The following is a 22,643-nucleotide window of genomic DNA, read 5'->3' as shown; positions in this document are numbered from 1 at the left end:
CCAAATACGTGGTGAGCCTGTGCATTTAAATGAGGCTTCAGACCCATCCACTGAAACTGTTGTGGCAAAGCGGTGCTTTCAGATAGCTTCAGGGGTATTTGAAGATGAAGGTGACCAGCTGGATGATAACTACACAGACATAGAGCTATTCAGCAGCAAATGACCTGGGCACGTTGAGCATGCAGAATTGTGCATATTTAGTATGAAAATCAATATGCCTATTCTTAACAAAAGCCATGGCTGGTGCGGGGTCAGTGAAGGGAGGGCGGCCCCTTCACTCTGGTGGCCCTGGGAAGAAGCTCCCAGGCTGCACTGTCACTGTGCCTGTGCACAGCCATGAGCCCCTTCTTCCAGACCCTGGCCTACAGCCGACTTGCTGGGGTGGCCTCAGCCCTGCTAGGGGCTTGTCAGGAGATGGCTTGGTGTCTTCCCTGGGCCTCACACTGGTCCTGACCTGTTCCTGGCTCCCCCATGGCTCTGTCTTGTCACCATGGGCTGCCCTGGGGATCTGGGCCCTCGACTGCCACCTCGGCCTGACACGTTCACCTGGACATGGGGATGGTCCCCAAGCCAGGGCTCTGTCCTGATTACGCCCCCTGCTTCTGGTTCCCTTCTTGCTGGAGAGGCCATGGCCTTCTGCTCCTGGGCACCTGATGTGTGTCCTCTACAAAAAAAACAAAAACAAAAAAAAAAAAAAAAAACAGCTGTGAGGGAACTTGCTTTCCTTGGCTGGTGAAGTAGAGAGGAGCAAGGGGGCAGTGCTCTTGTTCAGCTTACATGTTTTAATTTTCTAGTTCCTGGTGTCTCTAGCCTTGAAATTTCACCTAGAGGATAATGAAGGAAGTCTTACAATGCAATGCTTGGGGATTTGAAAAAAACTTTTCCACAGGAAGAAAAAAAATACATAGATGAATCTTATTAGCAATGGGGAGCTCTTTAGGAGTGTGTTAATTAGTAGATTAGAGTTCAGAATTCTGTAATCAGAAAATATGTCAGCTTTGGCTTAAAGTCTGTACTAGCCATGAGTGACAGGAAAAGCAGAAATTAGATACATTAAAAAAATGGTTCAATATTATGAATGCTGTGATACGTAGGGAAAAATCCTTGCCTGTTTTTGTCAAGGCCAGGACCAATTTTAAAAGTATTCCAAGAAAAAAAGGTTTGGTTAGGATAGTATTCCACTATCCTAACCAAAGGAACAGACTGCAGCTAGATAGGAAGAATAAAAACAATCAATATGAAATTAAAGATTCTGCTATGATGATTCCATATTTGTAAATAAACAGAAGGATGAACTCAAGTTTGCAGAAAGTCACGTTATATAACAGTGTTTTTCAGTTTTTAATGGGGAACAGGTTTGGTTTAAATAACTTCCTGGAAGTATTGGTTTTCAGCAACATTTTCAATGTAATGATGCTGGACATCTTGGTTAAAAAATGCTGAAACTGCTCCCCATCAAAAGAGCATAGTCTAATGGATTTTGAATGGTGTAACTGGAAATTGCCAATGGAAATGTTCAATGGATGGGCATGCGTGTAATGTTCTGCAAGAAGCAGTTCTCATCCTTTAAGCTAATATGTATTTTTCATTAGTGATCTAGGAGATATATAAAAGCAGTCACAGACAGTCATTTTGTAGAAAAGTCAAATACTGGTTTGATAGTAAATACAGTAATATGGAATACTTCAGAAACTGTATTCATCAAGATGCACCTTCATCCTATGTCTGGAAAATCATCATTCTAAAAATGATGAGTATGTGTCTTGGCTAGAAATATGGAAAGCTGAAATTTTGAAAAATATTTTAAAGCCATAGCAGTCAGGGAACTCTAGCAGTGTTACAATGGAGAGCTGTGCAGTGTAAGTTATGGACATATTGAGGGGAATAGGGCAAGAGACTATGTGCATGAATGTCTGCGTACTGGAATGTAACGTCAAGACTTGTGTTAAATCAGCTTTCAGATATGTTCAAAGGTTGTATAGGGTATAGAGGAGACTGTAGAAAGTACATAGTGGCAGAAGATTTATGGAGCTAAGTCTGTATGCCTGATGAAAAAGAAATGAAGTTAGCTGATTAGTGTTTAACTTCTTTACAAGAAAAATAGTGTGCACTTTAATCTTGAGCTAAGAAAGGTGTAACGGGACCAAGATTTAGAAATAAGAAATATAGAACACATTTTCAAGCAGTAGAACAGACAGTTAAAGAACTGATAAATTCTACATCTCTTAATGCCTCTGTAATCAAGATTAAATACACTTCCTTGTTTTGTATGAATAAAATACAATTTATTAGTCTCAGTGCAAGGGTAGTAAGGGTGGTGGAGGTTACTAACCAAGTAAATTTAAGGGGATAATATCACCTGGTTATTAAAAATGATCTCTTCTTCTCAGTTAGGAGTCAAGTCAGCTTTAATCAAAACCAAGTCACAGCTGTTTATCCTAGTAGGTGTATTTAAGAGAATATAAATGGGAATTGGAAAACAGTACCATAATTTGCCGAACAAGTACCCTTTTGATCTCTGGCTTTGTGAGCCAGGTGGGTGATTCATCACTATGTGATCAGGGTTCACATTATTCCTTTTTTTTTTTTTGTAGATTATTTCTTGATACCTTTCAAAGGCAGCTGAAAAAAAAAATAAAATTATCTTTGTTTACTTGTAAACTTCATTGTGAAGCTGAAGTGTCATATAGGCTGATTGTTTCTAGAGGTTTCACTGCTGACTTATTGACCTGGTTTGTCAAGTTCGCTAAATACATGGTTAGACATATGCCACAGCAATCTGAAAACAAAACCTGAAAAGTAAAATTCTGTATTCAGTGTCCTAAATGACACTTGGGTACAAAAAATAACCTTGTATGGGGCTACAGCGACAAAAATGTCCCTATTTCACTTCATTGATCTACATGTACATAGTTTTTCTGCAGCCTTCTTCAACATCAAAGGCTCAACAGCAAAGATGAGTGTTTCTTCCAGTAAGACCAAAATCTGGACCTGTGATTCCCTCCATAGACAACAGAGAGAGAGAGAATGGCCCCCTGCAGGAATGCAGTATTAGATTCTGTGAACTGACTAAAGGTTGGTTCCTCTCCACTGAGAATAAGCTGCTAAACTCATTTTATTGTAGTGAACCCTATCAGAGAACACCTCTTTTTCTCCATGATGACATTTTTTGTCTGTTTTATTAAAGAGATTTGAGTAGATGGAGGACTGTTTTCTTTTTGGCCTTTGAATCCACAAATTCTTAAAAGTTAACATATCCGTAGTTGAAAAGGAGAGTTGATATTAGCCATGCAGTCTTGTACAAATGAGAGAATCGGAATTAGTAGTTTGCATAACAAACAGGAACAAGCAAATAATGCACTATTGCCCCAGGTCAAGAAGGGTTTACTTTGATAAACAAGCACTTAAGAAAATGTACTATTACAATTATTTGAGGGTATTTTGCTTGTTTGTAGCATAACAACAGCACAACCTTCATTGTGCAAAATGCTGCAAATGCTACCTTATAAAAATTGATGCAGCTCTATGAGCTTTAATAGATGTGCCAATTTATTCAAGCTAAACATGCACCTAGAGTTTACCAAGCTGTAGGCAAGTGATACATAACTAGGGATGACTGGGAATATCACCTGTGCAAGTCAGGTAAAATTCTGACAAGGGAGTCAACTTGCATGTGAGAATTTGGGACTCATAGTTTGACAGATAACCACTTCTATTGCTCCTCTCTTTGACCTTTTTCCTGCCTCTCTGAGGTTTTCAAGATATCAGGAGTAACCTGGACATTGAGTGTCTGCCTCACCATGTTTTTGGAATCATAAGAGTCGTAGGAAGGTAGTGATCTAGTTTGCATTTACTGGCCAGGTCACAACAGTGCACAGACCACAGTGAAGTAAAATTGGAGCTAAGACAGTTCACCTCTTTGTTACCTGTTTAATGATACTTATTAACAAGTGCTGACCTGTACTGTAAGTCACAAAATGCACAACTGCTTTCTGTTTGATAACCAGCAACTTGCAAGAGTAGGCTTTCATTACGGGGAAAAAAAAAAAAAAAAAAAAAAAAAAAAAAAAAAAATTGGTTTTGGAGGCATTCTTTATAAGCTAGCAAAATATCTCCACCAGGCTATTTTTAAAATGAAAATACATTGACCTCTTGGATGTGTACCTGCCTAACCGCCCAACCATAATAAATAAATCTTTCAGTTCAAGAAATAAGTGAACATTAACATTTTGATGAAACTGTAGATATTCTTCCTAGTTACAACACATCAATCTGAGGTCGTAGCAGTAGGAAAACAGTATGTCTTTTATTTCATTCTTCCTTAATTTAGTCAGACTTCATGACTCTTCTTACTGTTTTTGTGACATGATTTAGTATGCAAAATAAAGAGCAGCCCATACACATGTGAATCAGGATTACTTCTAGAGTTCAACAAAGTTAAAAAAAAAAGGGGGGGGGGGGGCTGGTTCAATACTACTTAACAACAAAGCAAGATTCTGTCTTGATTCATTGAAATAAGAGGGGTTTTTTTGCACAGTGTACGCAGGACCAGATTCAGAGATCTTGTGCATGCTAATGCTGTGCTCAGAGGTACACAAATGCTTTGGGGAATAGGGAGTCTTCATTACTTGTTAATGAGATAGATAGCCAAGCAAGCTGTACATATCAGAGAGTTTACAGCACTGTTAATGCCATGATCTGCTCAAGACCATTAGATCCGAATAGGAATAATCATCCCAGGCAGAGCATTGCATTAATGGTTACACTGCTGGTACCCTCATGAATAGGACTGCAAACAACGCAAAACTACATATCATGAACCAAAGAGAATGCATCACTGTGAATAACACTTGCAGAAATCATAAATTTTAGAGGTTGTCATCTTTTCTGGTACAGCTGTTTCTCTCTCTGAATCTGTCATGGGCTTTCAGAGCTGACTTCTCCTTCCACATTGGTTCAGGATCTGTTTTTCGTGCTTAACCAGACTTAGATTCTCCCCACTGCTCTACCAGAAAATAGGAATTTTCCATGGAAAGTTCAGTTTTGAGGTCAGGTATGATCAACGTAGAAGGTATTTTTTTTTTCTTTTTTTCAGAGTTCTAGCTATTCTCGTTAGTTCTGTTTACCAGCTAAGTAGGTAATCAATGAAAAGCTGTCACAGGTAATATGGGCAAAATTAAAATGTACTGAGGTAATGGAGTTTTTCAAGGAGAAGACCGTAAGTAGAATACCAAGAAAATATAAGGAAAAATGGGTTTTGTTTTGTTTTTGCATGTAGCCAATTTCCTTGTTGCTTTAGAATGTTTTCTGAAAACTTTGGTTTGGCAAATGCCAAATTAAAGTAAGGGCAGAATATGTATTAAAATAATGAATTCTGCAAAAAGTCCAACATTTTCTGTGTTCTGAATTTATCTTTTCATTTTCAGTCTTAAACCTGCTAAAACTACGTGTAAGCATTTAAAATACATCTGAAAAAAATATTACTTAGATAATACTTGGAAATGTGTAAATATCAGTCAAGTTCTTCAAGGAACTGATTAATTTTGGAGGCCATACCAGGCAAATGCATTATTGCAAGCCTCACCAAACTGTTGTAGCATCTTCACAAAGTATACCTTGCACAATATTGCTTCCATGCTGATTTTATTCTCCTTGAAAAAATTATGGACATATCATTTAAATTTTAGGAGCGTCTTCTACTTTCTTTACTGCCTGCTCACATTGCCATGGAAATGAAAGCAGAGATCATTCAGAGATTGCAAGGTCCCAAAGCAGGCCAGCTGGAAAACACAAACAACTTCCACAACTTGTATGTCAAAAGGCACACCAATGTAAGGTATTGTACTGTAATAAACTTATGAATGATATTAAAACAAAAACAAAAACAAACAAAAAAACACAGTGAAAGTAATGAGAGGAATTAAGAACATAAGTGTTTTAATATGTTTTTCAATAACTTAATGCTCGGTATCCAGCATATACTAATTTGATCAAATGCTGACAACTCCATATTCCAGAAGAGCAACAAAGGTGATAATACAAAGGGGTTTGTTTAGAAGAATGTTGTTTAGATTGTTCTTGCTTTTGTGTATAATAACCAGAAATAGTAATTTCTTAGTTATATTATTATGAATTTGTAATTTTCTTAACAAGAGCAATTTGTCAGATTTTAAATAATGTCAGTAGAAGCCACTATGTATTTAAAGTAAGTATTGCAGGACATTAGAGGAAGTTCATTTTCAGTTGTAAGCACAAACACTTTTACCTTAGTCTAATTTTATGAACTGGTTAATTTTTCTTGGTGGATAGAAACATGGTATATGGTTTGAATTATCTTAACAACTGAGCTTTAATTTAATTGTCTGAGTAACAACTGAACAAAGAGTTCCATGATGCAAATTATTGATAGATAAATCTCGACCAAAAAAAAATCTACAGTGACAAAAAGTTGTTAAACAATTTCTGACAACAAATAAGTTTACTGAGATAATTTCCATTATTATACCATCAATTTGTGAGCAGGAGAAAGGCTTCTATTTTTTGAATACAACATAACACGTGTGTATAGAGCACCTATAAATACCTACGAATATAGGTGTGCCTATGAAGGTAGTAGCTATAAAGGAATATGTATATATATATATATAACCTACAATGCCTATAAAGGTAGATGTAGGTTTACTTACTGTGGGCATGGTAATGCCAAGTCCTGAATGCCTGCTTTCAGGTTTTTCTGTTGATTCACAAATCCAAGTTCTGGGGAAGGATACTAAGGGAAGGATACTAAGATGAAGTTTCTCTTTGTTTCTGGTGTAGCATCTTGTATGCTGATATTGTGGGATTCACTCGCCTGGCCAGCGACTGCTCACCTGGGGAACTGGTGCACATGCTCAATGAGCTGTTTGGCAAGTTTGATCAGATTGCAAAGGTGGGTTTCTTCTGGTCTGCTACTGTTAATTTAAATACCTACATTGCCTTTAAATATTTGTTCATCTTGAGAACTCTTTCTTCAGGAAGAAACATTTCTTAGACTTTGGCAGGAAGATTAGTCTTGAACCACATGAAGAAAAAATCTGGCTCTGGTGTTACAGTAACAGTGTGTTTCTGCCAGTGAAGCAATCTGTGAAAGCCAAGATAGCTCTCTCTGATAGGACCAATATAAACAGCTCTTATGGATAAGCTCTTATAAAGCTTAATGGACAGTGAACAGTGCTTTAAATAGCTTTTTGACAATAACAAGGATTAAGAAACTCAGAAACATTCCAGAACTGTTTCTCTGGAAAAGCATTTAAGACACAGGACAACAACGGAGGCAGTGTTGATCAAATTAATTTTAATTACTGACCACAGCCTCTTGATTACTCAGTAAAAGATTCAAATATAAACTTTACATCAAACTTTATCCTGTGTTTGTTTGCTGTGCTAAGGCAGACAAAAAAAATTCTGTGTTTTTTATTAATTCAAAAACTGTTGTCCAGCATTGCTTTAAAAAAGTAATATTTTTTATATTGTCTTAAGCAGAGGATAAAAGATAAAAATAATCTTTTAATTGCTAGTTTCAGGAAGTACTTCATAATATGTCTTCAAAGATGTAAATGTGGAATGATAGATCTTTTGATTATATATTTCAAATAAAAAGACTTTATTTAGATTGAATACATGGTAATTCACCTTAGTTCTTTAAGCCAAGGTGTGATAAATATTTTGGAGTTAACTTATTTTGTAGTTTTGTCCGTTAAGGACCATAACAGATGGAGGAATCATCCCAGAACTCTCTGGCAGTGCTTCTTTTTTAGCAATGCCAAGCCCTTCTCTGCCAAAACAGGCTTAAGTAGAATGATTTTGAAAATACCACTTATGTCAGTCCTTTTAACAGTAACCCTCGTTTTATGTAATTCAAGCTGAAAGTGATCATCTGACTTTGCTTTTTCCTTTAGGAAAATGAATGTATGAGAATTAAAATCCTAGGTGACTGCTATTACTGTGTTTCTGGACTACCTATATCTCTTCAAAATCATGCCAAGAATTGTGTGAAAATGGGACTGGACATGTGTGAAGCTATTAAGTAAGTGTTGAGGTTTTATTAAATGAACAATATTCAACAAGATAAATTCTTGGATTTCTAGATGGATGTCTAACAGGTTGCCTAACCTTGGGTTGAGAGGCCCACCTTGCATTTTGTTACATAAGCAGTAAGATGTGCTTATTAGACCTAGGTTTATATTTAGCTTCACCTTTTCTGTAATTAATTCTTTTAGGCAAAGAATTTATGTAAAAGTTCATTCAGTTGGGCATTAAGGCGCTATTTAGAATTCTGTGCTTTTCAATAGCATTTTGTGTTTGTGGATTCCTGTATTTGTCCCTTATTTCTTTCCCATAATCATTGTGCTTGTTCTGTCTGCTTTGAAGCATAAAACAGAACAAGGTATGTGAGAATCATGATATGATTGCTTTTGAAATAGCATTTGCAACTTATTTCAAGTAACTCAAGTAATTGCAGGAGACTTGATGTGATTGTGAAAGTAGAAAAAGAAAAAGAAAAATGGTTATAGCTGATGGGTCAGCTCTGTAAGTCATCTGAGGATACAGCTTACGACATACTCAAGGAATCCTCTACCTTTCTACTGAGGAGTAGATTGGGAACAGATTTTAGGGAATTGTAGCAGTTTTGAAGACGATGGGACTTCAAAGAAGTCATGCAAAAGGACAGCTTTACTTCCCTTCACCTCTCCTCACCTGACTGCTATCTGAACTCTCAGTGCAGCATAGAAATAATTCTCATGTAAGCTGCTTGCCTTTGATGAGTTCTGCCACTGAAGCTGGACACACTTCAGCATGAAGGTACTTAAACCTTATTTGGATGACTGCACATCATACTGAAGGGTCCTAAACCTACCAATTCAGAGACTTCAGTTATATATATTATAGGTTATTTGTTAAGCAAGGGTTTGATTCTGTTTTCGTATTTAGAAAAAAAAAAATAGAGAGGAAAGGACAATAAAAAATCTTACTCCTCTGTGTTTTTGTTTTGTTTTGTTTTTTTCTAAAGTCAGATAATTCACTGTCTATAATTCATACCTGAATCTCTTATCTTCTGGGAGTTAAAATATTGTAAATGGTTGCTTTTAACAGGTATCATTAATGACAAAATCTTTCCTGTAGGAAAGTGGTTGCCTTTGATTACAGTTACAGTGTATCTAGGTGGCCTTCACTTTGCAAAAACATATATCATGTGGAGGTCTCAGTATTTGGTAGTCACCTGTATGATTTGTTTTTTTTTTGAAACATTTGGACTTTGTTTTTAAAACTTGTGAGGTAATGTGTGGTTTGTATTTCATCATGAAATGGAAAAGTTGCATTGATCAAGGTCGTCTCAGTGATTAACTAGACAGACATAAAAAAATGATTCCTCAGATCCCTAAATACTACCCTCATATATGGGGGTATTTAGTCACAGGAGGACTTGGTTCATTTCAGTTGTCTGGCCTTGTGATTTGATCCAGAGGAATTACTGTACCGGGTATGTTATTAATGGAAATTAGGTTCTTCTCCCTTTAGGTATTCATTGAAAAGGTGTGGTATTTTGTTTAAACTAAGATTTTGATCTCCTTTCAGTAGGAATGTTTTGTAAAAATGACCACAGTACAGGAAAAAGATACCAGGTTGCTGCATTTTCTAAAATTATTTTTCTTCATTTAGATATGGTTGTACCTGACGCCATGTCCAAAGGAATCTATTTTTTATGGTACTTTGAGTACTTTTACTTGGCTAGCATTAAATCTACAGATTGAGTTCTTCTCTCAGATGTTTTCACTGGATGCTTTATCTTTTTTTTTTTTTTTTTAATTTAGATATAAAGAACAGCATTATTATAATTAAATTAATTGCTTCTCTAGCAAATTAGAAATTAAAGTTGACATACTGGTAAAAGGAGCCTGTCCATAAGTTCTTATGCCCCAACTTGTTTTTTTGTTTGTTTGTTTTAGTTTTTAACCACATCTTTTATTATCCCAGGCTTTCAGTGAAAACGAGAGCTTTCTGGTTTACATTTCAAAAGATCTAGGTGTTGTGTGATAGATTGAGCTAAAAGCATTCACACAGAGTTTCTGGTCAACCTGTTGTTTGTTTGTTTGTTTGTTTGTTTTACTTGGAGAAAAAAATATTGAAGGTTACAGGCAAAAAGAAAATCAACACAAAGCTCAAGCCCTGAATTGCCCTTCTGAAAGATCTCGAAGTATAATTTTGCACATCACAAAGCAAGGCTTTGCTTGAACTCAAAGAGAAATCTTTTAGTTTGTCATAATTCATAACTTCATAATTTATTTTGTTTTGAAATGAAGTTCTACCCAAGCTGCTAACAGCCATGTTCGTTGTTAATGCTGGATGCTGAGGTCTTCCTTGACAAGAACAAGTTTATAGTCTAGAAAAATATCTTTTAGTTGTATAGCACATTCTGATCTAACTTTATTACTGTAGTCAAAATTCACAATGGGTATGGGCCTGGTGCCTGGGAATATCAAATCCTATTTACATATCTGTAAGAAGTGAGGAATGAGTACCCCATGTTTTGAAATGCCTCCAAAGTATTGAGTGTTGCAGCCTACAGGTGAATAAAAAACACCGATTATTAATTAGCTCCCTATTTTGTTGTGTGATTGCTGCATCTTTGTGTGGAATCATCTCCTGAAAGACTTCTGTGGCCTCTAAAACTAGAAATAGTAGTACTCTTGCTGTTGGAAGTGTATCAGTCAATATATTTTGGAGTTACTCATCTAAAATATATTTTTTGTCAAATACAACTTTCTGTTACATTCCATCATTTTGTGCAAACTGAACTATTACTGCATGCTATGGAAGTACAGCAGTTTGCAGTTCAGGTAACAGTTCAGTATAGATTTTACCACCTGAATATAGTTTCAGTTCCAGTTCCAGTTCTGAGGAACTTTCTTACCTCTGGCTGAGGTAAAAAAAAAAAAAGGAATTATACCAAGTCAAATGATCTGAAGTAAAAAACTTCATTCATTCATGTTTCCTAATGATGTGTAGCTCCATTTTGAGGAACTCAGCTTTGCTAGGCTACTAATTGTTTTAATTTAAACTTGTTAATGGTACTGTTGATTAATTGCTTTACTTCTCTGTCCTATCTTGGAACAAATCCAGTCAATGTCTCTTATAGTCAGCAGCCTGTTTGCCCAGGAGAGCAGTGCTCACCTTACCAAGCAATAGGTGCCAATGCTGCATATGAGAGCTGGCCACCTAAATTGGGTGCTTTAAAGCTAAAGCTTGTCTCTCAAGGCAAAATACGTTTGTGTTTTCCTTCAGCCCTTACTCCATCCCCTTCTCTGTCTGGAGGCTTTCTAATTGACATTTTTCTGCTGCAGATTCTCAAAGTCTGTCTTCAAGTCTTCAAGTTTCTTAGTGTGAAATTAGTTCAGTTTTAGAGAGTTAAAAGTGAAAGAAACTATTGAATGAGGTTGTTGTACCAATTTGAAAGCTCCCCTCCTTAACTCCTGAGAGGTTATGGTAAACAGATTTTATGACTTGCTCTGCTGGATATGGCAGGACAGCCTTTGGAAAAGCACTCCTAGAGGATAAATGTTCCCCTTCCTCTTTGACCAGTTTTGTAAAACACTTTTTATGAAGAGTGTTAAGCTTGTATTTCATCATATTTCATTCCAAGTTGTGTTTGTCAGTTGTGGACTGATTACAAAGGTCATTTTCAAGCACTTCACTTTCAAGTGTGTCAGCTACAGGAGAGCAGTGTAAAATGGCAAAGTGAGCAGAGATATCTATAAAACTTGATAGAGACTGGGGGAATTAAAAACAAGCAAACAAACAAACAAAAAAGAACTTGTGCTCTCTTTTCTTTTTAATACCTTCAAAACACAATTTAGCAGAGCACTTCATGCTCCTGTTATTTTCATTTTCCAGAAAAAGAGCTTGAGGAAGTAGTGCTTCAAAGTAGCATTTACCATATTGAATTAAGCCTGTTAAGTTTCATGTCCCTTTCAAAGTAGAAGAGAAATAGGCCAGTTTAGTTCTGTATTTGGAAGGCACAGAGTTGATGAGTGTCATAATTGAAACTGACGATGTTGCTAGAACTATGAACTTGACCCATATGCAGAAGCCATTTGGGTTTCTTATTCTGTCGTTGTTGCTTCCATCAGCACACTGAATTCTCCCAAGATACATATATGTACATGTTCCTTATTATTGGCTATAATTTGGTCTGTATGAGTTGAGTCTTAAATACATAAATCTAGTTAAGTTACAGAGAAATATGGTCTTCCTTTTCTTAGAACTGTGTAAGTTCCTAGACAGATGAATCAATTAGAAAACTCTCTACATGTATAGTTAGGTACCCATATGACATATGTCTGAAATATTTTTTCTTTTTTTTACTTTAGTCGCCGCCCTTTGACTCAGAATTACCTCTCTTCAGGAAAGGTTAATACGTATCTTAGGTGTAGCGCTCTTAGAGATTTGGATTTGGGTGAACAGATACCTTAGCTCTGTCTTAAGTCACTGGAAATTTCAAAGCAAGGGTGGCCTCTAACCTTTTGCTTAACAGTTTATGGGCTGGAGCGTTCACCAAGCATGCGGAAGGTTGTTGAGCCCATGTTTTCCACAGCCTGAATGACATTGTCAATATGGGGCCCATATTCTCCAAAACCGTATGAGCTACTGCCTGTGGTATCCTGAGGTACTGCATTTTTCATCCTTCTTCTCAAAGCAGAAACATTTGCAAGCAGGGATATGAAAGTGATGGTACCTGAGAGAAGAAGGATGGTAGAAAGCATGTCCCTACCCTAGATATTAGTGTATTCAGATAGTAGTTATTGTAACAGTAGTTCAAGCTCTCCAACTGCCTGTAGAAAAACATTCCCTAGGTTCTACATTAAGACTGAACTTGTCCACTACATAGTTCAGTCCTACCAAATAATTTGAGATGCCTGTAAAATGGACTTCAGACTTGGGAATTAATGTTTTCTACAAATATTTGTAAGTACAGATAATATTAAAGGTAATATATAATAAATTATCCTATCACAAAACTAATGGAGCCAATGCTAATAAGAAATAAATGGTACCACCATTGGTACTGTAAATTTGACTGGTAAAATAAAAGAATACGAAGGCCCTGTTATTAACACAGGTTTTCTCCTCAACTACAGGAAAGTGAGAGATGCAACTGGGGTTGATATTAATATGCGTGTGGGAGTGCACTCTGGGAACGTCCTCTGTGGAGTTATTGGGCTACAGAAGTGGCAGTATGATGTGTGGTCGCATGATGTCACTCTGGCAAATCACATGGAAGCTGGAGGAGTCCCGGGGTAAGAGGCTTTTCTGTTAGCCTTTGTACACATGGACTTTTGTTCTGTGGAGAAATGTGTAGGTACCATGTCTTTGGTCATCAAACCTCATGAAGAAGCGTCAAATAATTAGTGCTTGCTGTCTTAAAAAAATAATAAAAATGTGCACACAACATTTCCTGTGATTTAAGATGTATTTTTGTGGACAGAATAGACTTAGGCCCAGTAGAACTTCTGAAAATGAGATTAGAGATTGTAAATGAAGTAAGGTATGCATCAAAAGTATACCTAAAAGCTAGTTAAAAAAAAAAAAGAAAAAAAAAAGTTGATCAGGTTCCAATTATACTTTTGATCAGTATTTGTGATTCTGTCATTCTTTTAAAATATGATTTCAGCCGTGTTCACATCACTTCAGTCACCTTGGCACATTTGAATGGAGCATACAAAGTGGAAGATGGGGATGGTGATGTGAGGGACCCATATCTGAAAGAGCACAATGTTAAGACTTACTTTGTAATCAATCCTAAGGTTAGTAGTACTTCTACTCTGTGGTCAGTTGTAGTATTTTTGAGCAGGACCACTAATCTCTTTTATTGAATAATTCAGTACCATAATATATTGATCAGAGCTATTACTAATTCCTCCAGATATATAATGTTTGCATTGCAAATCTTTCCCACTCTTCAGAAATGTCTCTGATGTTTCCCAGAAATCTGATTAAGAATTGAAGGTTTTTAGAATGTCTCCATTTTTAAGTTCTTAAGTGTGCAGGTAAGTGGTAGCAGATGATGCATTAGTGCTTCAAAAGGTAATGAACACCAAGTGTGATATCGCCTTTTATTCTTTGTCAACCAGGGAGAGAAGCGAAGTCCTCAGCACCACATTAGACCTCGACATACTCTTGATGGAGCCAAAATGAGAGCTTCTGTCCGCATGACCCGGTACCTGGAATCTTGGGGAGCAGCCAAGCCATTTGCACACTTGCACCACAGGGACAGCATGACCACTGAAAACGGCAAGATTAGCACAACAGTAGGGGCCTACTTATGTCATTTCATACAATTTAGCAATATTTGAAAGGAAAAAGGTGCTCACTGCTAAATACCTAGTTATTTCTGATAGAGGAAGATTCATGCATTTGTACTGGGCAAAAGCCCTATAATGCTGCTTGGAGTTTTTCCGTTGGCTTGTGAGTTTTGGACAGTACTCTAAGGAACCATATCTTGCTATTAGTGCATCTCTGAATCACAAGGAATTAAGCATACTTACTAAAGGGCACAGTTTTGCCCTGTAAGCTTGTGCCAGTCAGTATATAGAGTGGCTGCTGTTCACCTTGTGAAAATCCATTTTGAACATAAAGCAACACCTTTGGGAAGAGATGTCATTGATACAGAGACATTCCCTGAGATTTAATGGCTATTAAGCCACATACTACATTTGGAACACGGCCAAACCTGGAGCAAACCCTATGAAGTTAGAATATACCTGTGGTATCTGGAGTAAACTTTGTAAGACTTCTCTGGAAACTAAATCCATACTCACTGTAACATTGACCTTTAAAGGTGCACTAACCAGTCATAATCTATAGCTAATGGCCTGAGTTTCACAGTGCTATCATGCAATGTTACATTTCTTACATTGAATGGAAAAGTTTCTTTTTAATTTTTCTAATACTACTGTATTGCTGTCAGTATGACGCAGTCAGTCTGTAGCTTGCACGTTGCATTATATTCTACTTCTAAAAAGTGCAAATGTAAAGATAATTGTAATTATTTTCAATATTGGCTTTAACTCCTGTTTCCATTTTATATGGGAACATAGGACTGAACCACCTAACCCATCTTATTCAATAAATGCAGTGCATAACAATGTGGCTTGTGAAATGTTCATTACTGAAAGTACTCGGCCATCACTATTAATCACAAAATAAATGTGGTTGTGATGGCTGTTGTTGTTCATCAATAATAATAATGGCCATTGCCTGTATTTGGCTACTCAGGTCTGTTCAAAAACACATAATGTTTTTTTTGTTTTGTTTTGTTTTTGCTGAAGCTGACAGGAGTTTGGGCTATATTAAAACAGTGGTGACTTTGAAGCAGTAACTTTCTAGTAAAGAAAAACATTCTGGGATTCAGGTGGTTGTATTATTAATTTATTGTTTATTACGATAAGTTAGTTTGTCTCCAGATCACTCCATCTTCGCCTTTGGCTAGTTTTTTCTTTTAGAGAGTTTTAATCTAATGCCAGAACTGTTAGTACTGGAAACTTTTGTCCTTACTTGACCCTGTTTTCAACACTATTTTTAAAGTGAATTCGCATTATTTATGTTGTCAAAGTGTTTTATAGTATGGTTAATAGGTATTTTCGACTTTTTTTTTTTTTTTTTTTTCCAGGATGTTCCCATGGGGCAGTATCATTTTCAGCGTTGCAGAGAGAGGTAAATTCATTTTAAAAAACAACTTATATATATTCCATATAAATATATATATACATCCATATGCATTCATAGAGATACAAGGCATACTTTCAAACATAGAGGGCCATTTCTCATCCAAATGATTTTTTTTAGATTTCTTAGATATAGAAGGGCTATGGAAACATAGATTGGGGAAGAAAACAGAAGCTGGAAAGGGCTTCTAATAATTTGTGTTGCAACATGTAAGATACATACTAAAAGGCACGTTTTGTACATTTTGTTAATTGCTTTGTATTTGCATTGTAGTTGATTGATTCAAAGTCTGTAGTGTGTTTGCAGTAGTAAACATTTTAAAAGTATTTTGTGGTCATCCTATAGTGCTCCTACTACACAAAATGTTTGGAAATTGCCTTTAAGTTTTTATTTTCCCATTTGTTATTTCAATGACTAGGGCAAGATAATGAATAAAGGACATAGGGCTGAACTGATCTTTTTTGCTAAAAATACTCACAGTCTCTGAATGAAGAATGACTGCTGTTTAAAAAACAAGCCTAGCACTGTCAGGAATGTGAAATAGTTCAATTTTATTTTAATGACCTGATAATGTCTTTCCCTCAGAATTATAAGAAACATCACAAATACCATACAGTAGTTTGAGATAATCATTAAAAGTTGGTATTTTTATTGTCTTTGGCTATGCAGACAAGTCATTCTGTCTATTTCTTCCGTATCTCTCTGCTTGGTAAATGTCTCTTAGACAAAACACAGGTTACTGGGGAGATATGCAATTACATAAAATATTTCTAAATTCCAGAAGTTGAACAAATTTTGACTGAATATGTGTGATATTGATTAACGCAGTCTCTGGCTTTAGCACCCAGCATTTATGTTTGGACAGTATCTCAAAAGAACTTGACTCAGCCTTGTCATAAAAAGTGTATTTCACTCCCAAATAGATCCAAAAAGTACAAATGTTACCATGTGTCTTGATAGCATGTTGTTGGAGGGAGTTTCTAGAAACAATTACTGGAGTCTTCTGTCCATACTGAGGTGTATAACTAAGATTTTAGATAATACTAGTTAGTCATTCCCAGAGGAAAAAACTGAAATGATAATAAGCACTTTGAAAATCAGTGTTCTATTAGAATATCAAAAGGTGGGTTTTGAAGCCTGACTGTAGGCTTCCATTTGTGGCAGTCAACTCTTACCCCGTTACAATATATTCTTATGTTGTTAGAGATCTGCCAAGAAAATTAACTGTAATTAAATTATGTAACCTCATCTGTCTGGTTATTCTTTCTAGGCAGATGGTTCCATATGTGAAAAATAAGTTGTGAGCACTTATTTACCTAAATTCTGTAGCACTGAATAGACATTAAATCGGTTGTACTTTTTTTTTTAAAGTTACTGAAATACACCAGTATGGTTCTATATGAATGTGAATCCTGCAACAGGTTATCACTTATTGGGAAATAACCCAAAAGCTTGATGTAGAAGAAGGTCTGTGCTACCTTTAACAGGTTTCAGTTTGCAGCGTAAGAAAATTTTGGTAAGCAGAGAGTCAAATTTCAGATCTGAATGTTTGCTTCCTATAAAACACTGTTATTTGGATTTATTGGATTTAAGTTTTCAAGACACAGAAATATAATCTGGCAATATTTGATATATTATGATTTTAAGCAGAGCACAGCTGCTGGAATAATGATGATGTTTGCAGTAACATGTTAGCAAAGGCAAACCCTTTTGCTGGGTTCATGCTGAGTCCAATGAAAAGAAAATACCTTTTTTTTCGTTGCAGTTGTGTTATAAGTTATAAAAAGAGGATCTTGGCATATGGTTGAAACTAATTTCAGATTTGGGGGTCATTTTTCTTATTTAAAATATTTCCAAGAAAAGAAGAGTTTGCAGGCTTTCTGTAGAGAATGCTTATTATGCATCAATGCACTAGCATATTATTGATCATCATACAACCCTGACAAAGATGCTTTAAAATAACTGCAAGAAACATTTTATGAATTTTAGCACATTCCTATTGTTTTCCATGAATTCATAACACTATGGAGGACTTTCCCTCAACCAGAATATCCTGAACTGCCCACTTTTTTTTTGAAGAAGTTAGAAGTTTTGTTGTAGTAGTTTAAGTGCTCCCTAATAGCTATTCTCTAGATTTTTTTTTTTTTTTTTTTTTTTTGAGGGGAATGGGGACAGGAATGAGGATGGACACAGAGCATTAGCTTATGCTGTTTTGTCAAGAGCTTGTTATGAGGCTCAGTGTGTCTGAAGCCTATGGAAACTAACATTGTTTAACAGAAATGATACAAATTTATCACTCCATTCCTTAAATTTAATGTTTATTAACAATGTAATGATTTTCCTAAGTAAATTCCCACATTTTTCATTTCAGGACAAAATCACAGAAAAGAAGGTTTGAGGAGGAGCTGAATGAGAGGATGATTCAGGCCATTGATGGAATCAATGCTCAAAAGTATGTTTGTATCCTCTGTTGTCTCCTTCACATACATCTGTAATAGAGGGTAGTGTTTGCTATTTTGCCCTCCCAAGCACACACAGTGTTCTGAAACAGTAAAGGTAGCACTGCTACTGGGATAGGAAGTTCTGCAAATTGTGAAGATAGGCTGTACAGTAACACTTTATGCTAAATGGGTTCACGTTACCTATGAACCATGGTGTGACTAGAGTTTTGTCTTGCCTTGATTTTCATGGCAAAGGGATTTTTGGTTCCATAACTATACATATCTGTACACTCATAGCTGTGACTCTACTCATATGAGAGAGGTGAAATTAAGACACAAAAAGTAGCTGGCTCAAGAATCAGAGTGATGTGAAAATTGATGCTTCACAATTGTCACAGAAACATCTCCGCAGAATTAGAAACTTTCCCTAAACTTTGAGTTTAATATCTTTGCTTCAGCTGCTTGGTTGATTTCTTAGATAAGGCTGTGCTTGATGGCATATTGAAATTGTTGGGGGAGGCAACGTGGCATGTATTGCTTCTTTGTCATAGGAAGTGTTGGAGGTGGTATTGATGTTCTCTGCTAGCAAATAGATAAGACTGAGAGAAAAATCAATAACAGTCCAAAATAAATAGGTTTCTTTTCTTTGTCTGATGAAATAAGGGAATTGTTCTTCAAAAATGTGGATAATAATTATGATGAATGCATGTTTCCCCCTATTTCTGTTACTCAGAATCCTAATTAGCTGAATACATACCTAATTATTAAATGTTTGTGTCATAGAAAATGGTATTGATAGTTATAGGTCATACAAAGACTACAGTGAAAGAGAGAAGGTCATCTCATAGGCAAGGCCTTTTGATTATGCTATACTTGCCTAAAACAGCTGTACAACTTTTGGCAGCTTTTCTATGTCTTTAGGTACACTTCCTCTGGTAATTGGGCTTTAAAATGAAGGTCTGATGTCAAAAGTAAAATATCTTGTATGTATGCATTAGGAGAAACCAGTCATTCCTTGGGCAACCTGCTATAGGGTAGCACTGCTTGAGCAGGGGGGTTGGACCAGATGACCTCCAGAGGTCCCTTCCAACCTCAACACTTCTGTGATTCTGTTATAATCAAACCATCTTTTATCTCAGAGAATCTATATCTTACCTAATTAGTACATAAAATTCAGAGAAACTGAAAGGATAAAAGAGGTTTGTGTGATAAAACTAATTGCTGCAAAAGTTTCAGTTCTATTGTGAATTACATGGGGAACTGCAATCAGGTAAGGAATGATCTTACATATCAGAGAGGCTGAATGCCACCTTCCAAAACTGAATTATCTACCTCCCTCTCTATTAATTTGAAGAATGAATCACTTAAGCTAGATTATTTGATTGGGTATGTGAAAAAAAAAATCAAAAGTGTTTATTTCCCAAGCAGCAAGTTAATTAAATAATATTTTAACTTCATAAATGCTAAGTACTCAGAAAAAAAAAAAAAAAAGATAAAAATGTCGTATAGCTGGGACATGAAACTAATCACTTTTTTGTTTTGTAATTTTGCTTCTTTTGTACTTGTTTCTCTGCTGTAAAATGAAAATACTATTATCAACTAAACTACAGGAGTGGTTGTGAAGCTAAACCTTTTGCTTTTTGTAAATCAAAAAGCAAACATTCAAGAAAATCTGTGAGGCCACTGGTATTTTTATGTGTTTTTAAGTGTGAATTTTGGATTGTATAACACATGGGTCTATGGCTGAAAGAAGAAAAACATTATAGCACATAAAATATGATATTAAAACTACTATCCTTTTAATCTTGAGTTTTTATTTTTAATTAGGAAAATGCATAAAATAATTTAAAAACAAACATTTATAGTACAGAGCCATTGTTTCTTTGATCCTGGGCTATCAGCAAGGTCTGACTCTTTCATCCCCATCATGGTTCTTTGCCCTCTGGCAAAAGTAACTGTCATAAGAGAATGGTCATAATATGTGGGTCTTTGGTAATTGCTTGCCCAGTTGTTAAACGGTTAGTACTGAAGATATACTCTGTCAGCTGAGTGCCTTAGCCATAAGGGTGTAACATCACACTTCTCCAGTGTTTCTTTTCCCAACACCTTGAACATAGTGTTCATGGCTGTGAAGTGTGCGTCCTGCACAGGAAGGGTTGAGTAGCCCTAGTTATGCCACCTTGGTGGTTAGGGGATTTTTGCAGAATGTGTGGTGGAGAGACAGGAATCTAAATATATTCCTAGAGGTAGATGAATGAAAGTTATTTTGCTCTTTGATAAGTAGGTTACTTTGTTAAAGAGACACATTCTCTATTTTTTGTCTAAGTCACAATGGCTGCTGTGGTCTGCACACACATTGTCTACCAGACAAGGGCCTAACCAGGTGCCCCTGTGGATATGGGTAGAAGTCAGGTGTCTGTCTGTGTTGATTCTTGAACTGCAAAATAATCTGAAAACAAATTTGATATTTAGCTTCCCAGGTGGCATATCCCAACATACCTGTAGATACTTTGGTACCGTTTATGCTCATCAGGGAGTCAGGCAGTAGGCAGAATTTTGCAAACCTTGTTTCTATGCCAAAAAGCCCTTATCTTCTGCTTCCTCTACTGTGCTTATCCTCCACTTCCAATTGTCTGTGCTGTTGTCTGTGCTGAATCCTTCTGCTTTCCCTGTCTTCTGGCTGTTCCTTTGACTACTTACTTGCTTTCAATCCCACAGAGCCTTTTCTCTGAGTCTTGCTCACCCTTCTGTGGTAGATGGCATGTTTCTTCTTCTTTCTTCATGGTTCCTGGAGATTCTGCTGTAAACAAAAGTTTGTCAATATGGATAGATGGGTCTTTTTCTTTCATTTCTGGTGCCTGCTATAAAGCCAGCTGAGAGTAGTGGTGATAAGGAAACTGAGCATGCAGTCCCTCAGTCCCTTTAGAAACGGCATATTTGAAGTCTGGCTGTGAGGTGGATTGAGAAAAGGTGGAACATGTTTGTTGAAAGTGAAAGATGCTGAAAACTTTTTTATGTTCCTAGTGAAGTGAGAAATAGCTGCTGAGTGTTTGTGAAATTGAGATTTTTCAAAAGTCGGATGGTCAAATATTGGCTTTTTTTTCACAAAAGCAATACAGGACGCAGCTATGACCTCAGGGCCACCTTCCACATGAAAAATTGAAGTTCCAGAGCTAAAATAAGGAGTTACTACAACTTCCTAGAAATTCCTATAACTGCTTTAATAAAGGTAAAACCAGTAGAGATCTACTGAGCTTTTTAGAAATAAAAGTTCCTGAAAATGTGAGCTTATAATGGGGAGTATGAGGCAGCATTTGCTCTAAATGGCATTTGTGACTTCATGTGTGATCAAACATGTACAGATCACATTAGGCTTTTGGGAGCAGCTCTGCAGACAGAACATTTTAGTAATGTGCAAATGGTAATAAAATCAACCTGCCTATCAGATACCTTAAGAAAAAAAAAAAAAAAAGCGAAATTAGTAAACAATTCGGATAAAGGGGCTACTTTTTAAAATATATATATATATAAATAAATAGAGAAGACCTGCACTTATTTTTCATAGTTTACCAAAAACACTGATTTTTTTTCTGCAGAAGATTACATCTGGACCCCAACAAAATGTTGCTATATGTGCAACAGCCTGTCCTACCTGTTTTTTCTCAGAATCCTAGCTACAATCAGACATAAATGTGAGCCATTTCAGATCAAACTGGGAAATATATTTTTGAATTAAGCGTATCTAGTACTGAAGATGTTTTCACCTTTTTATATTGAAACTGATTGCATAGGAACAGGCAAGGAAATGAATATTTTAGAATTCACAAGTCAAAGCTAATAGCTTACACCCCACTTTCTCCACTCCTGTTCTCCTGAGATTCTAGTTCAGAATATTTTCCATTGTGGTTCATTGCTGCTATTTATCTCCATTGCATTCTCTCAAATGAGACATTCCCTTTTATTTAGAAGGCATTAGCTACAATACTAGTTTAGAGTCTAATTTAAAGTTATTGCTGGAAAGGTTGCAAAAAAATCTCAAGTCCAGCTATTAGTGTTCAAGCTGAAATATTGTAAGTTCACAGAAGTAGTGTGTTTAAATAATTTTCTCAACTTTGTCTAGCCCCCTTGAGGTTCAAGCAACATAACCTCTTGAAATTTTAATATTCTGTTTCTTTTCAAGTGTCCATTAAGATAAATGTGGACTTTCATATTAGAACGTTTGATTTTCTAAAAGTTATATCAAGCTTTTGTCAAGATTCACTCCTTTTAAAATAGCTTTGTTATTTCACTGCAAGTACTTGTTCTATTCTGTATTTCTCATCTTTGAGCAGGGAAGAAGTCCTTATAATCAGTAAAAAGGTCAAAATCTACCTCTAGAGTACATGGTCATAGTCCAGAGACTAATACAGCTCAAAGACAAAATCACTCCACCTTTCCTTA

The 22,643-nt window shown here is 36.1% G+C and overlaps 1 protein-coding gene across 2 annotated transcripts in view; it reads left to right on the top strand.

Moving 5' to 3' along the window:
* The window catches only part of ADCY2 (adenylate cyclase 2), a 205,666-nt gene that overhangs the window by 123,896 nt on the left and 59,127 nt on the right, over positions 1-22,643 (top strand). For both annotated transcript variants that reach the window (XM_035319663.1, XM_035319664.1), the window contains exons 5-12: positions 5,688-5,836; positions 6,817-6,928; positions 7,938-8,065; positions 13,176-13,334; positions 13,709-13,841; positions 14,169-14,345; positions 15,707-15,750; positions 18,134-18,214. In XM_035319663.1, coding sequence (XP_035175554.1) covers positions 5,688-5,836; positions 6,817-6,928; positions 7,938-8,065; positions 13,176-13,334; positions 13,709-13,841; positions 14,169-14,345; positions 15,707-15,750; positions 18,134-18,214 — 983 coding nt within the window. The remainder of the gene's footprint in view (positions 1-5,687; positions 5,837-6,816; positions 6,929-7,937; positions 8,066-13,175; positions 13,335-13,708; positions 13,842-14,168; positions 14,346-15,706; positions 15,751-18,133; positions 18,215-22,643) is intronic.

This window comes from Oxyura jamaicensis, chromosome 2 (genome assembly GCF_011077185.1).
Source record: "Oxyura jamaicensis isolate SHBP4307 breed ruddy duck chromosome 2, BPBGC_Ojam_1.0, whole genome shotgun sequence".
In the NCBI taxonomy this organism is placed as follows: domain Eukaryota; kingdom Metazoa; phylum Chordata; class Aves; order Anseriformes; family Anatidae; genus Oxyura; species Oxyura jamaicensis.
Note: the sequence above shows the minus strand (reverse complement) of the source record. Positions and strands in the feature narration are given on the sequence as shown.